General features: G+C 39.3%; 1 protein-coding gene across 1 annotated transcript in view; it reads right to left on the bottom strand.

The window, feature by feature from the left end:
* Positions 1–4,227: 4,227 nt before the first annotated feature.
* ahr1b (aryl hydrocarbon receptor 1b) overlaps positions 4,228–15,838 on the bottom strand; it is a 51,038-nt gene continuing 39,427 nt past the window's right edge. Inside the window, exons 7-11 of the mRNA XM_051095055.1 lie at positions 14,654–14,856; positions 14,099–14,208; positions 13,327–13,468; positions 11,017–12,532; positions 4,228–6,687 (exon numbers count right to left, since the gene is read on the bottom strand). Of these exons, the coding sequence (XP_050951012.1) occupies positions 6,526–6,687; positions 11,017–12,532; positions 13,327–13,468; positions 14,099–14,208; positions 14,654–14,856 (2,133 nt within the window). The 3' untranslated portion in view covers positions 4,228–6,525. The remainder of the gene's footprint in view (positions 6,688–11,016; positions 12,533–13,326; positions 13,469–14,098; positions 14,209–14,653; positions 14,857–15,838) is intronic.

Genomic DNA, 15,838 nt, shown 5'->3' with positions numbered 1-15,838 from the left:
TGCTAAACCGTCTGGATGCTAGTCTAACTAAATATTTAAAAGAGCTCCCTATGCACTTTGAGATGACACTCATGTGCTTTCAACATCATGGCAGGAAAAAAGAATTCAGTCTAATTCAACTAAAGTATTTTATATATTTCAGTCAATATATGAAGAGTTCAGACGCAAAACCAGCTAAAAGCCATCTTGGTCAAAAATGACATAATGATACTGAGTGAATACTCTCGACACATATTATACGTCCATCAAACACTTTTACTTCAAACTCGCTAAATTCCAGCCTCAGACCAATCAGAAGTACCAGCACTTACATAGTAAACTATACAAAGTAGCCAGAAAGAAATGCTCATTTTAAAGAAAAACGTCTCCTGGATTTAGAGGCTTTTGCATCTGAACTCTTCATATCCAATATTTATGTGTGCCAAACTTCAAGAGTTTAAATGTTGTTGGCTTAGCAACATGCTAAGCCTAAACTCATGGAATAATTTTCAAGTCAACTCTGCAGGTCAGGAGATATGAAAAATGTATATTTTTGCTTAGAACTTCTGAACGCTTTGGCCAAAAATCAAAATAAATGTCTATTTAGATTCGGAGCAACATACCAAGTCAAAGGAGACCCAGTTTTCCCATGTCAGACATTTTTAGGCGACAACCATTTTGAATTGTCAAAAAATTGTGTATTTACAAACGTATTAACATATTGCTACAAAACTCTGTATGTGTCTTCGGCACTATTTCCTGAAGGTACTCAAGAGGTCTGGCACCAGTGCTACCCTGTGGTCAAGAATTCTAATGAAATTTAAAAAAATGCTAATAGCTTTTGCTGATTTTTGTCTACTGTCACAAGACTGGTCTTGACAGATTCCTTCCATCATGCCAAGAACATCAATACCAATTATGCCATAATTGGACAAACTTTCCATCTGCCATTTTGATTTTCTTTGGAAACCTTTTTATCGAATTCCTCCCAGACCTTTGGTCTGATTTTCACCAAATTTGACTCATCTTCAGACCATGCCAACAAAAAGTTATTGAAAGCTTTTTGATAGACCAAACTGTTTCGAACAGTGGCTCAATGCCAAACTGATACTGAAGCAGCAACTTTGTACTTTGGCATATAAACACTATAGACTTTTTATGTGTCGCTGTGACCTCACACTGACTACACCATAACAATTTGATTATGCGCCACCTATTGGTCAAAAGTGATAAATCTGTAAATCATATTACTAGTTTATGAATTTCAGTCTTTCAGACTAAAATAACCCAAAAATGGCTTTAATTACTCATTGTTGAAGTTGGTCTGATGTTCCATTTCAAGTTTAGCCTCTCATTTCGCCTCTGTTGTGCTTGGCCCATTAATTGCTGCTTGCAGCTATATTTTATGTTTGTTTTGTGTTCTCCTCCTCATCTACTCTTCCGTTCCTGCTCTTTACACATTTCCAATTCCTGTTTCCATCCCTCTTTAACTCCAGGTCACTTCCCTCTCTGTCTCTTCTTGTCCCTGTCTGGCTCCATCTCCAGGGATCTCTCTGCTTTGCTTTCTACATCTCTGTTTTGTCTGCTTCTGTTGCTAAGGGTAAAGGGAGACCGAGGTGAGTTAGTGTTCCTCTCGAGCAACTGATCACGTCACAAGTGTGCAGAAATCACACACGATACACAGAGAGAGATTTGTATTATTTAGAGCTGCTGCTACAGTTTTTTTTTTTTTTTTTTGCATATTGCTACGCATAACAGCATTGTATGAAGAACAGACTGAAATGTTGTTGAATAATCAGTCTAAACTTGACTAGAATGATACCAACTGTTTCCTTTGACACTTGCTGACTTCTTCAGGTGGTAGTTTGTTCAGTCTCCTGTGGCGATCTGGCCCACCCCTACATGTTTGTTTGCTTTCAGCCAGCCTGTTTTTCACACCATGCTAGGTGTGAAAAGGAGCCGTTCGTTCAGTCCGTGGCACAATCAATACTGATGTGAGGATAAAAGCGCTGAGAGGGAATGTTTGAAAACTGGTGAGCTTCATTCGCGTGAGACAGCCGCATTTACACCAAGCCGAGTCTCCCCAGGTAACTGTGACCTGTAAAGTTTGAACTTTAATAGGAATTTGATTTTCAGTGCGGAATTGTAATCGATAACCATAGCACAATTTTACAAAAATGAAGGGGGAGAATAATTAGCTAATCCTGCTAATCTATGTTGAAATGGAATCTAAAATGTCACAGAACGTAGTTTTGTTTCAAAATCTAGTCAAGTCAACTACCCAGAGATGTGTTTTCCTAAAGCACTGTTAGCTAACTACGGTCGTAAGTTCCATTGAACTCTATTTGTAATAATGGAACTAGTTGCTTTCAGGAAACGCACCCCTGTGAGTGATTTAGAGCTCTATGTAGATGACAAACATCACACAAATAGTCCTAAAAAAGTAAATGAATACTGGACATGCAGTAAACTGCAGGTTTTAACGTTAGGATGTTGCTAAGCTAACAGTTCAATACTTTAACAATCATAAAAGCAAAAGACACATCATAGAATGTTACCTTTTGAAAGCCTACGATGCCTTAAAATTATGTGTTGCACTGACTGCACTGTAGGACACACCAATGAAATATGTCCTGCCCCAGCTTCCTGTTGCAGTGGGAAACTTGGACCAGTTTGCCCAAGTTGGTAGAACCTCATCTAGGTATAAAACTCATTGGTTTTAGCAGAAAACAAATAGATATTTGAATCATGGGAAGAAAGAATTTTAAATTGTCATCAGGGGGTTTAGCACCGGAGGAACCTTTTTATAGTTTGTAGAACTACTGCCGGAAGTACTTGCTTTTTGACGTATTTGCACTGCAGGATCTAGGAATGTATTTTGTTCTGCAAACTCTGTTTGGAAAAACAAAATTAGATTAGTTCTGGGTCTAAAACATTTCTATCCACCTTTCTCTTCAGCGCAGAAGTAAGCCTATGAGTGAGACTTCCTGTACATTATCTGCTAAAGAGGGTTTGCACTTACGTCCCGATTTGGTTAGTTACCTGGATGCGTGGCCATTTAGGCGATATTTGGATGTAAACAACACCATGGATTGCACATTTAAAGTACTACCAAATATGTTGTTCTGCTAATTTATGCTGTCTAAACCACAGAAAACATGTGTTGAAGCTGCTAACTCATATAGAGAAGGACTTAGTAAGCAGAAGGTAAAGATATGTCCAAGCAGTAAGATCTTAGCCTAATATTTCACCTACCTGACCATAAATTAATTGAACAAACATGAATATTGTCCAGATTCTTGCCCTGGAAATCCTGGTTCAGTTTGGGCAACAACAAACGCCTTTTGTTCCTCAATTTTTTGCAGTCTTTTCTTTGATTTGTTATAACTTTTGGCAGTCTATAGTACTCCAAATGTTTTTCCTGGGACGACTGATTAGTACAGCCTAAAACATGACAATAATTTACCATTTTCAGCAGCAATAATCAGAAAAATGTGCGAGTTTAGTTCGGATCAGCGGCATTGTTTACATTCAGTGCCACCAATATAGCCATTTGATGAGGCGTCCTGAAAACACTCTATACCAAGAAGCAGTAAACTGTTTGCACTACACACTATATTCATAATTAAGATAATTCATTAAAATAACACGGGAAGACACACCAATTGGCAATATCAAGCACCAAAACGAGTTTTGTACAGGAATGAGACCTGAAGCGTGACCCATAAAATTTACAAATGGCCGCACCCATTCTTACAGAACAAAAAACATGTACGCTGATTGGCCAAACGGATACGAAGCACTGGCTACCCGACATTTTTACAAAGCCATGTAAACATATTTACTCCACGAACATGGAAAACAGTGCATTTACCTATTGTTTGCAGCGTTGTTCTTTTCTGAGCCTCGAGCTGTCATAGGAGATTTAGTAAGACTTTCACGCTGTTTCAGTCGTGTAAATTGTGCGTTTACATCACGACCACGACGTTCTCCGTTCAACAGTTGTTGACGTTTGTAAATGCCGCGAATAAAGACGTCGCTGTCTGCCTACGTCGAGTTCTTGCTGCCGGTGCCAATGCAACCAGGAAAACTGGTTCTCTAGGAACCACAATCCTGGCTAGTTCCTAGAACTACGCGATGTGAAAGCTCCTAAAAACGTAAAAAAAAAAAAAAAATTGGAACCAAGAAATGTTTTCAAATGTCATTTGACAAGATTCAGAAGAACTTAAAAACACAAGGCCGCTGTGATTGCACAAATTCTTTAATTAAAGGACCAAATTGAACATTTCAACAAGCAGTCAAATGACAAAAAGACAGAACTGCATATGTACCTATCGTCTCTGCTACTTTCAGTGTGTTAGAATATTAAAATTAATCCAAACGTGATTTTTTTTTTAATCAAATACGATTTGTTAAAAAAACAAAAACATGGCAAACCATTGACATGGATGACAATTTCTAAGCAAATAGTAAAACACTTAAATTCTGGAAAGTAAATTTACCAGTATGGCACCATGTTCTTTATTTAAAGTGTAAAACTTCTTCTTAAAATATACAAACAGAACACACAACCTGATAAAAATTATACAATATTTACTCCAAAAAACATCTCTCTAGAAGCCTACATCTTGTGCCGAAAAAAAAGTAAAACCTCTTTAGGTTGCAGTGCTCTTTAAAATAGTGCTTACAACAATATGAAATATTTTTTTTTTTTTTGACTATTTACAAACTCTTTAAACATTTTGTAAATGATTGTCTTATTGTTTTCTCATATACGTGTTAAAGAAATTCGAATCCATAGTCGAGCCAGTGGTACCTCTTATAGGAAATGTCTGCAAATAAAGTATATATATATGTATTTTAAAAAGAAACGTAAAAACAAAGAGGCTGGCCTGAAAATTCATATTCTCTGTGACTTCATAATACTATAACATTAAACACCTTGCAGCACCTTGATGAAATATTCTTTTTAAACTGCTTTACAATATACTCAACACATTCAACAATGTAAGCTTCCAGAATCTCTTTCATGGACAAAACAAACCTGGTTTTAAGTTCTGGACAACATGGTCTTATTTCAAACGCATAATAATTTGAGTTAACCATGTTAAATATCATAGTAAATTGTACTGGTTGGCGCCTACAAAATGTATGATTTATACTCCAATTGAGATAAATCAAAACAAGTCATATGCCAATGTTTACGCTAATTGACATGCATTTACTTGACTTACCTGGTTAACTCAAATTACTATGCGTTCGTCACGAGACTGGGTTGGTTCTGGATTTACTACACATGAACACCTGTATCTAAAAGGTAAGTTGATCTGATCTAGAATCATCTTTCTGAAATCTAATCTCACAAATGGAATAGCAAGAAGGGTTCAGATCTACAAGTGACATCTACAGAGGAGTCTCATTCTTTATCGTACTGCTAAACTGCTTTATTATTGAAATCGCACATATTTTGTCTTTAAACTGTCAGTAAATGTAAGGTAACACCCTTGCTTTTTTCCATAAATAAACATCTGCGTTTCAGAACAATCAGTTTTGCTAGAGCTTTACACTGCATACACTCCTACGTGATTTACAGACGCTGCATTGCAAACAGTTTTACAAACAATTTTGAATGAGGCCCAATTAATGCTTACACACATACTTACGCACAAATGTATCCCAACACGCACCTGTTACAGATCTCAAACAGTGATCAACTGCATCTGCCAACTGGAGGAATTTCCCTGTGTTTCACAAAGCGACAGTGATTAAAGCGATAGTTCCCCAAAATGAAAATTACCCCATGATGTACTCACCCTCAAGCTATCCTAGATGTATATGACTTTCTTCTTCTAGATGAATACAACTGGAGTTATATTAAAGAATGTGCTGGCTCTTTCAAGCTTTATAAAGGCAATGAATGGCTGTTGAGATTTTGAAGTCCAATAAAGTGCATACATCCATCATAAAAAGTGCTCCACATAGCTCCGGGGGGTTAATCAAGGCCTTCTGAAGTGAATCAATGCGTTTGTGCAAGAAAAAAATTGTGTGGAACACTTTTTATGATGGATGGATGAACTTTATTGGACTTCAAAATCTCAACAGCCATTCACTGCCATTATAAAGTTTGGAAGAGCCAGGATTATTATTATTATTTTATTAAAAATAATTCCAATTGTATTCATCTGAAAGAAGAAAGTCATATACACCTAGGATGGCTTGAGGGTGAGTAATTCATGGGTTAATTTTCATTTTTGGGTGAACTATCCTTTTAAATACACTGAGAGAAATAATCCAAACATAATTGATACATAATCAACTCATAATTGAATTAATAATATAATGCTATCACATTATCTTGGGTGGAGTATTCAGTTCGATATTCCAGAGGTCAGTCTGGCTCATTTAAATTTAAATTAAAATTAATTTATTTAAGTGGCTAAACAAACCTAAAAAAAAAATCAAAATGGCAATTTTTTTGTCTTTTTTATATTTTACATGACAGTCTTTTCGTGATTGATGGCATCTTTTCTGGACGGATCTGTGTACTCAGAGGTAGAAACCAGTGGTCTGAGGGTCTGGAGGAGGTGGGAGTGGCTCAGGAAGGGGGTGGGGACTGTTGCCAGGTGTGGCCACTGCATTGCCATTGGGAACCAAACAGCTTCCTGTGTAGGCCACACTAGCGGAGTTGAGTATAAAGCCCGTCTCCATCTGGAAACAAACAAACAAAAAAACAGTAGTATTTAGCTAAACAGCTAAAAGTGAACAAAGGTGTTACGGGTTTGGAACGACATGAGGGTGAGTAATTAATGACAAAATTTAAATTTTTGGGTGAACTATCCCTTTTGAAAGTCAAGTGTACATACAGAATAAAAATGATAAAAACCACAGCAAGCAATTATGACCAATAGCAAAAAAGTTGTTCTACTCTAATGCTAATGAATAGCATTAGAGAAGAACAACTTTTCTGCTATTGACCCAAATTACAGGGCTCACTTATGGTGCTTACAAAACTAGCACAGCGGTGGCTTATTTAAGCAGGTTAGCTGCAGCTGGACAGCAGATGTTGTGTTTGTGGGGGTCATTTAAGGTCTTCACAAGATACATTCACCAGGATCATAATCGTAACAAAAGCTGATTCCATGCAGTTTTTGAGGTAAATTCATCAAAATAATCAAAGACCAAACCTCCACCTAACTAAAACAAATCTTAATTAAAGCTGCAAGCAGTGTTGAAAGGGCCTTTGTAGTCAGTCTCGATCTCTTTAAGAAACCAGGGAACGATGGGCAATATGCATTTAAAATGGTAAATATAGGAGAAATATGTCAAAGTCATTTATGTTTGCCAAACTGCCTGCTACCAAGTGGTGGTGCTATGACTATAACTGGGTATTGGCATGAAGATGTCTTCAGGCCAGCACTTTTATCAAACATATGAAGTTTGGTGCAGATTGAATATTGCATGTTTAAGTCAGTGTAAAACAAGTAATTTCCTGTTGCCAGCAAGTGGTGCTATGATTATAACAGAATATTGGCCTTTAGATAAATGTGTGAAGTTTGGGGTGCATTGGACGTTGTATGGCTGTTATAACACCTTCTCCATGGCGGAATATCGAACTTTGTCAGACTGCCACGGTCACGCCCTTTAATGAAAACTGAAGATCTTTGCAATTTAACATTGCAAAGGCCTTTAGATTAGACTGACCAAATACAATGTTTATGTCATTAAATCTCTATGAGGAGTTTGTTAGAGCGCAAAACATGTCACTTCCTGTTGCCAGCAGGTGGTGCTACGGCTATAAGTGAATCAGGACAGGACTCTTATCAAACGTGTCTGAATTATAACAACTTCCTTTTTCATGGTGAAACTTCAAACTTTGTCAGGCCGCCATGGACATCCCCTTTAACAAAAACCCAAGACAATTAACGTCACAAAGGGCTTTAGATTACACTGACCAAATTTGGTGTTGATCTGTGTAAATCTCTAGGAGGAGTTCATTTAAATATGCCTGAACGTGGCAAAACGGCACAGAACTTGCCTAAAAAAAATTCATAATAAAAGATTTCCTGTTGGGTTTCGGACTTTGTACCAGGGGGACTTTTTTGTAGGTATTGGTGTGTTACATGTGTCTACCGAGTTTCATGTATGTGAAACAGCTCGATAGGCACTTCGTTGAAATTTTACAAGTGGCGCTATCAAGCAATTTTGCCACACCTACCTCTGAAACCCATATCAGATGTAAATTTTCACCACTTTTGGTGTGTATGTAAAGTTTAAGGAGTTTTCGAGCATGTTTAGGCCCTCAAAAATTTTGCAGAAGAAGAACCTGAGCAATTCCAAAGGGTTCTCACACCTCCAGTGCTCGGGCCCTAAAGATTCATTGGGTAAAATGACATCGCTTGGCATAACTCGTCAATGGATGCTATTTTACCCACTCATAATTCACTCATTGTTCACATTTGCAGATGATAAGTAAATTCTTGGCTGTATCACAAAGCTCCTATAGTTATGGTATATGAAAGTGTAGTGTTAGTATGCATGAGGTAATGTTGATGCTGGATTGTAGGTCATGGCTGCTCACGCCTGACTAGGCATTTAAGCTCTATTCTCCTTTCAGCTGAGAGCAATGACCCTGAACTCAGACACTCAAAGCCTAGAATGTAGTGCTCTTTCTTTCTCACCTTGCCCTTTCATTGAAGATTCACTTCTCAAACTCGCCATTCCAATTTCAATACTATTTCTAACTGTACCTTCCTCATTTCTCTTTTTCTTTGCAAAGGTTGCACAAGGGATGAGTTATTCACCAAATATGTCTTAGCAAGCAGCGCTAACCAGCTACAGAAAACCAGCATGGTGCCCTACATGTGGAAAGGCAAGATCGTCTGGACAAATGAGTTCAGACAGGGGCCCATGGTCTCTGAATATTGCCTGCTGCATGAGCGGTCCTTTTGTGGAGGCTACTCTATTTCTCGTTCATAGCCTCAGGCTCCCCTTTTACAATGGACTAGATGCTACAGTTGGCTGCCATCAGTATAGCAGAAAAAAAGCCTGTCCGATGCTGGTGGTTTGACCTGGAAGCTTACACTCTTAAGCTGAAGATTACGATCTTAATCACAGTCACCATAATAAAGCAACACAGCAGGCAAAGCAAACATCTACCTGTGTGGGGCCCCATGGCGAATCTCCAGAGACTGCCAAGACTTTGTACTGTAGGTCTGTCACTGTGCATTATGCAATCTCAGCACATTAGCCGTGACCTATTAGGTCTTGGCCCCTTATACAGAGCACAATTAGATCAGAGTGAGCATTTAGGCCAATGGAAAAAAGATCGAGAAATATGGAGGGGGTGGAGTGGGGCGTATCATGGTTTGGAGTCTAGAATATCTTTTAAACTATAATACTAGCAAATCCAAGCTGTTTCAACAGCACATACATATAAAAACGAAAATTGTGAAGGGTGGTCAAAAGAGTCCTTATCATTATGTGAGATGTTAAAGGATTAGCTCACCCAGAAATGAAAATTCTGTCATTAATTACTCACCCTGGTTCCAAATCTTTTGCTCATCTTTAGAACACAAATTAAGATATTTTTGATGAAATCTGAGAGATTTCTGAACCTGCGTAGACAGCAATACAACTACCATGTTCAAGGGCCAGATAGGTAGTAAGAACATTGTTAAAATAGTCCATGAGACATCAGTGGTTCAACCTCAATCTTATGAAGCTATAGAATACATAGAACTCAGATGTGCTGTGCCTTGTTTTTTCCAAGAAGAGGAAGCTGTACATAAAACAGTCTTCGTAAAGATATCTGAAGATTTCGAGGATGACTCGCAATTTTTTCCCCAGTCTTACTTATTTGAACTGGAATATACAAATGATGAACTAAGACAGATGGACATTCTACGTCAGAATGTTAGCTCCTACGTCAACAGCATCATGCGCATGTGGCATGGTCCTCTGGTGAACATGCGTCAAAGACCGACACGGAAGAGAAGAAATTGTTGAATAAACTTATTTTTGTTTTCTTCTGCACACAAAAAGTATTCTCATCACATGAACTAGTTTAACAATGCCCTTACTGCATTTCTTTGGCTATATTCATGGTGAGAACCAGTTAATCCATATACACAGGTCGATCCATACCCAAGTCTTGTCTTACACACACATCTGGGGACAATTATGAGTCTTCAGTTAACCTAACCTGCATGTCTTTTGGCTGGGAGAATATACAAACTCCACAAAGAAAGGCCTCCTGTCCCTGCCAGGGTTCGAACCAGGGACCTTCTTGCTGTGAGACAACAGTGCTAACCATCGAGCCATTGTGCCACCCGAGGGTGAGTAATCAAAGACAGAATTTTTATTTTTGGGTGAACTAAACCTTTGATACAATTTCTAGTGGACAATCTTTCTAAGCCAGCGATCCATACAAGCTTGAAAATGTAAATAAAAAAGAGGCTCCAACACATCTGCATGAAAGTTTCTAGTGATCCTAAAGACCTTCAGGATATGGATCAAGTGTGTTTAAAGCTTTAGGACTACAGCTAAACTTTCTTGGAAGGTGGCCCTTCACGAGTAGAATTGGAAACTCGTGGAATCCCTCTGGTTTCCACTTATCCATCCTTGATGTTTCTAGGACAGGGGTGCCCAAACACATGGAGGGCCCATGTCTTGCAGAGTTTACCTCTAACCCCAATTAGACACACCTGAACTAGCCAATCAAGCTCTTACTAGGCATGCTAGAAACTTCCAGGCAGGTGTGTTGAGACAAGTTGAAGCTAAACTCTGCCAGACATCGGCCCTCCAGAGTTTGGGCACCCCTGTTCTAGGACAAAATTCCTATCAACTAAGGATCCTATCAGTTTAGGATTAGGGGCTTGATGACATTCTTATCAACAATAATTTCCCATTTGAGGTCAGGAGTTGAGGGTGTACTTTGGGTTGTGGATAAGGTTTGGCTATTATATGTTTGATTGATCCAGGAGCTTGTCCAACTTGGTTAAATCACATTGCGCAACTATATCCTTCCTTAATTCTTACCTTACTGTGGGTTGTGTCATGGGTCACTTCAGAGCCATAATCTGTCAAGGAGGAAAGGTTTGAAGGTGGGGCTAATCCCAGGATATGCTCCAGAGATGAGTTCTGTTTGGTATAGGAGGCGTAATAAGTGGGTGCGACCTTTGGCTGCTGCTGCTGCTGTTTCTGATAACCCTGCTGATAGGAAGAAGATGAGGCCACAGCTCCTTGAAACTGCCCTACATCCCCGGCTGCACTGATGTTCATTGTAAACTCCACCCCTGAATTGGCAGTCATATTGTAATCAACATGTGCACCCACTGTTTGTGTATGTACCATCTGGCCATTGGGAAAACAAAGTCCGTTTGTGACCAACTGGTCTGTCAAGTTGTAACCATGCCACTGGGGTTCATTGTAGACCCCATTTGGAGGGGTATCACTAACCACAGCTGTTTTCTGTTTATACTGGAATGGGTCAAGCAACTGGTTGTCCTGCCATTGCTGTGATTGTGCTTTACTAGTTCCTGTTATCTTGTCACCAAGTTGAGAGTTCAAGTTTGCCTGTGTATGTTCAGAGACCCAGTGTCCATTGGGTACAGAGTTCACCAACAAAGTATTATGCTGGTTAAATGTAGTTGGCTCAGCATCTGTTGTAGACGCCTGAGGTATTGGTGCCTGGATCCAGTTCTCAGTTTTGTGGCAAACCGTCTGTCCATTGAGATGTTGCTGCATACGCTGTGAGAGATGAACTATGGGTGTTATCTGTTGTTGCGGCCAGAAAGGTACATGAGGAGTAAGCATGGAGGAAGTAATCTGAGATGCTGACTCAGAAGCAGAACATGGCTTAGGGGGTTCAACAGAATCTAATGCCACGGCAGCGTTTTGGGCATCTGTCGAGTCCTCGATCCGGTTCTCCAGTGAGTCTTGGACGTAAGAGAGGATTTCGCTGTTGGTGAGAAGATCGTTTAGAGATGGGATGTAATCCGGTTCCATCTCTACCTGGATCATCCTCCCATCCAGTAGCAGCAACTCTAGATCCTCTGCGTTGAGTCCAAGGTTTTCCAGGGCACTGAATAGCTCACTGTTGGAGCAGCTTTCATCATTTTCCAGGGATAGAGAGTCTAATGTTGCCAGTAGTGGGTCAAAACTTGATAGATCCTGTTTGGAGACTGCAGTTACACTATTCTGTGCTGGATTCCAACTTTCATTTTCCACAGAGGAAGAGAAAGTGCTAGTCTCTCCTTCCTCACTGAAGAGGCTACTGTGGAATGACATTCTAGGCTCCATAGCAGGCTGGCAAACATAAACAGATTCATCCTGTCTCATCATGGCTCCCAGCAGAGAACTTGGGTCCACATCATCCTTTGAACTTTTGTCCACTTTGCTCTTTTTGGTTTTGTTGTTCTTGCCTTTGCCCTGAAAGGTGTCAGGGAAGCCTGGCATGGGGTAGCTGATTTGGTACAGCAGGGCCTCTCCAGTAGCATAAGTGAATGGAAGATGCATGGATCGCTTCCTCAAATGCTCTCCGCCCTCTTCTTCTCTGAACAAATGAATAACAGAACGTCGTCAGTGGATGTATAAGAAGTGCTCTCATCAAAATCTTGCTAACATGTCATTTAACAGTTCAAAAGCAAACACTAGCATGATAATTAATTACATCTATTTAGTAAATCATTAGTGCAGAAACTTAAATGGATATTAGCCATAAGATATGGCACTGGTATGACTCGGCTCACTTTACTTTGGCTCAGTTTGCTTTTCCACTGCAGTTTACTACCGTTTCAATATGAGTGAGATTATAGATGAGCTTTATAGTTTATAGCCACCACCTCGTCTGCTGATTTCAAGTTTTATGTGATGATCATTTAAGCAAGTAGTTGGGCAGTTGTGGCCTAAAGGTCAGAGACTCAGAAACCCAGAGGTCACAGGTTTGAGTCTCATTACCGGTAGGAGTTGTAGGTGGGGGGTGTGAATTATCAACGCTCTCTTCCACCCTCAATACCACAACTGAGGTGCCTTGAACAAGGCACTGAACCCCCAATTGCTCCCTGGGCGCAGGAACCAAGGGCTGCCCACTGCTCCAGTGTGCACTTGGATGGGTCAAATGATGGATGAAAGTGCAAGTGACATGTGGCTAAATATGGTGTGCCATACACACTCGCACCTGGGGTACTGAGGGTGAAAGAGAGCGCTGGTCATTCACTCCCCCAACCTACAAACCCTGCCAGTACCAAGACTCAAACCTGCGACCTTTGAGTTACAAGTCCAACTCGCTAACCATTAGGCCCCTTGACATTAGGAAATGGAAATGGGTACAGAAGCTCCAATACTTACACAAGGGGCCTCTGGGTGGCAATGATGTAGTCAGGCTTGCCATTTTTGTAGACGAGTCTAGCATTGGATTGTACCCATTTCCAGCGGTTGTCCTTTGTAAGAAGTCTAAACACAGTCAGGCCGCTTTCTCCAGTCTTGATCACTGCAGTAGGCAATGGAACAATTTGTAAAAAAAGTTATTAGTTAAAATATACAAACCAGATTTTTCTGCCTTGCACCTTTTTTTCTGCTATAAGCTATTGGCTCCACAGTGAATTACTGATTTTACTGGATTTAAGGCTCCAGTTCACAAGGCTCTACTCCTAACGTCAAGGATTTATCAAATCTCCTCTATAATCTATGGATTATGGGAAAACATTCCTCCTACTGTCTCTTGCTCTGTCTGTCTCTTTTTCCACAGTTCTTGCCATAGACCACCATAGAAAAGTCAGAATTCACCAAATCCACACCCATGCAATTCACTTCCTATCATAACATCTACGGATTACCTCCTGTGAACCACACTGAATGAGAATACTGTCACTTGTTAAAGCTTTTGCACAGTGCTAATGTCTTTTAGCGTCACTAGTTAATTTTAGAAACCAAGCCTTCGGCAACAATGTCAGCATGCATAAACAGAAAGACAGCTCATCATAGCTGTTTCTTAATCTTCATGTAATTCAGTTAATCATGTTACTAGTTACATAGCACCTTCAAAATAGTTTCTTTAGCTGGATGTTCTTAAACAACAAAACCCCAAAATGACAAGTCTGAAGAAATCGGAAAATCTTACTCCTGACATGGTTCTCAGCACAGTACAGCATATCAGCTGCATGGATGAATTGGTACCCAGTACCTCGAACTCGCAACTCTGCCTCGGTGTAGCCAAGAACGATTTTACCCCTAAAACACAGGGAAAGCCAACGTTAGTGATTTTTATACCAATTTATATTGTACTTATGAAGACATACAGTCCCTTGCGAAAGTACCCTTTCAATTGAATTTGCCATAGATTAAGTTTACTATAAGTATAGTAACGTACAAGCAATATGAATGCTCCCGAGCTAACTTTGAACTGTCCTAGATAAAGGGTATGAATACTTATGCAATGGAATCATTTAAATGTTTATTTTTAATACATTTGCAAAGATGTTAAAAAGCTGTTTTTCGCTTTGTCATTATAGTGTATGGAGTGTTGATTGAAGCGGGGAAAAAGTCATTTAAAGCACATGTTGTAAATGTTTAACATTAGGCAGCAATTTGACAAAATGTGAAAAAATGAAGGGGTATGAATACTTTCGCAAGGCATTGTATATAGGACTCTTTCAAAAGAATTGTCCATCATTACTTAGCATCACAGGCCATTGGGGTGAAGTCCAACTTGTGTTTGGTTCTGAAAATCATGTTCTTGGTTCGGATCTCCATTATGGAAGGAGGCTGTAGAGGTGTTGCAATCGCAAACAGTGCAAGCTGGGCTGGCATCTGGCCTCCGTCATCCAATCGCCTGTTCTGCCCATGCAGAAATTTCAGACGTCCTTGAAAATTCATGGCCTTAATAGAGCATAAATGAAAATGAAAATTGGAATATCTACTATACAAAAACAACAATGACAAAAAATATCAAAGTGGAATTTAATAAAAATGAGGAATGTAATCTAAAAAGAGCAAATAAACAAGAATAATAAAAATATGACATGCAGAACAAACAATAAAATCTTGTCATAATGCATTTGCATGAAAGATATAATCGACACACGTAATGTATGCACATACACAGCTGGAGCTGATGATTTTGTTGGCGTGCCCTTGGCAAACCACATAATTTGTCTCTGACTCAGTGTGGGCAATAGAGCTCAATCCAGGTCATCTATGAAAGAACACTATGACCCGTCCAAAATGTGTCATACCTGAATGTTTGCTTGTTTGTGATTGGTTAGTCAACCTTTTACACGTTTTATTCTGATTGGCGGAGATTATGACATCCAAGAGTTTTACAATACACATTTTGTGGCTGGAAATCTCTCTCTCGTCATTTGATTTCTGAATGAGCTGTTCCTTTAATTCATGTAAATTATGTGGTGTCTTGTGTAATGCCTTCTGCTTATGTAAGGCTACACAACAAATGACTTCATGAAGTATTAATACAAAGACATGTATTTACATACACAAACAGAAAACATTTGTCAAACTATATTTAGTTTGGCACAAATCAAAACTTTCTGCATGACTTTTCAGGTTGGAGGTGCATCAAATAATCAAGCTATTTGGCCATAATTATGTTTTCATTGTAAGCCTACCAAGAGAACTTAATGGTTGCACTCAAAAAAAATGTCAAGAGGACAACAAACAAAAAATATGTAACGGAAAAGAGTTTGAAGTTGCTCGTATTTATAGCTCATGCTAATGAATTTCTCTGAGCACATGGGGAGACCCCTGTTAGCGGTCTGCTTCTGACAAGCTAAGCATAGTCATGCGATTCTTGAGGGAGATGGATTTTTGTAAAGATGGAGTGAACGGGAAAGAAAGTAAAAGA

The sequence above is a fragment of the Labeo rohita genome, chromosome 22, assembly GCF_022985175.1.
Source record: "Labeo rohita strain BAU-BD-2019 chromosome 22, IGBB_LRoh.1.0, whole genome shotgun sequence".
NCBI classification, from domain to species: domain Eukaryota; kingdom Metazoa; phylum Chordata; class Actinopteri; order Cypriniformes; family Cyprinidae; genus Labeo; species Labeo rohita.
This window is presented reverse-complemented; position numbering and strand designations above follow the sequence as displayed.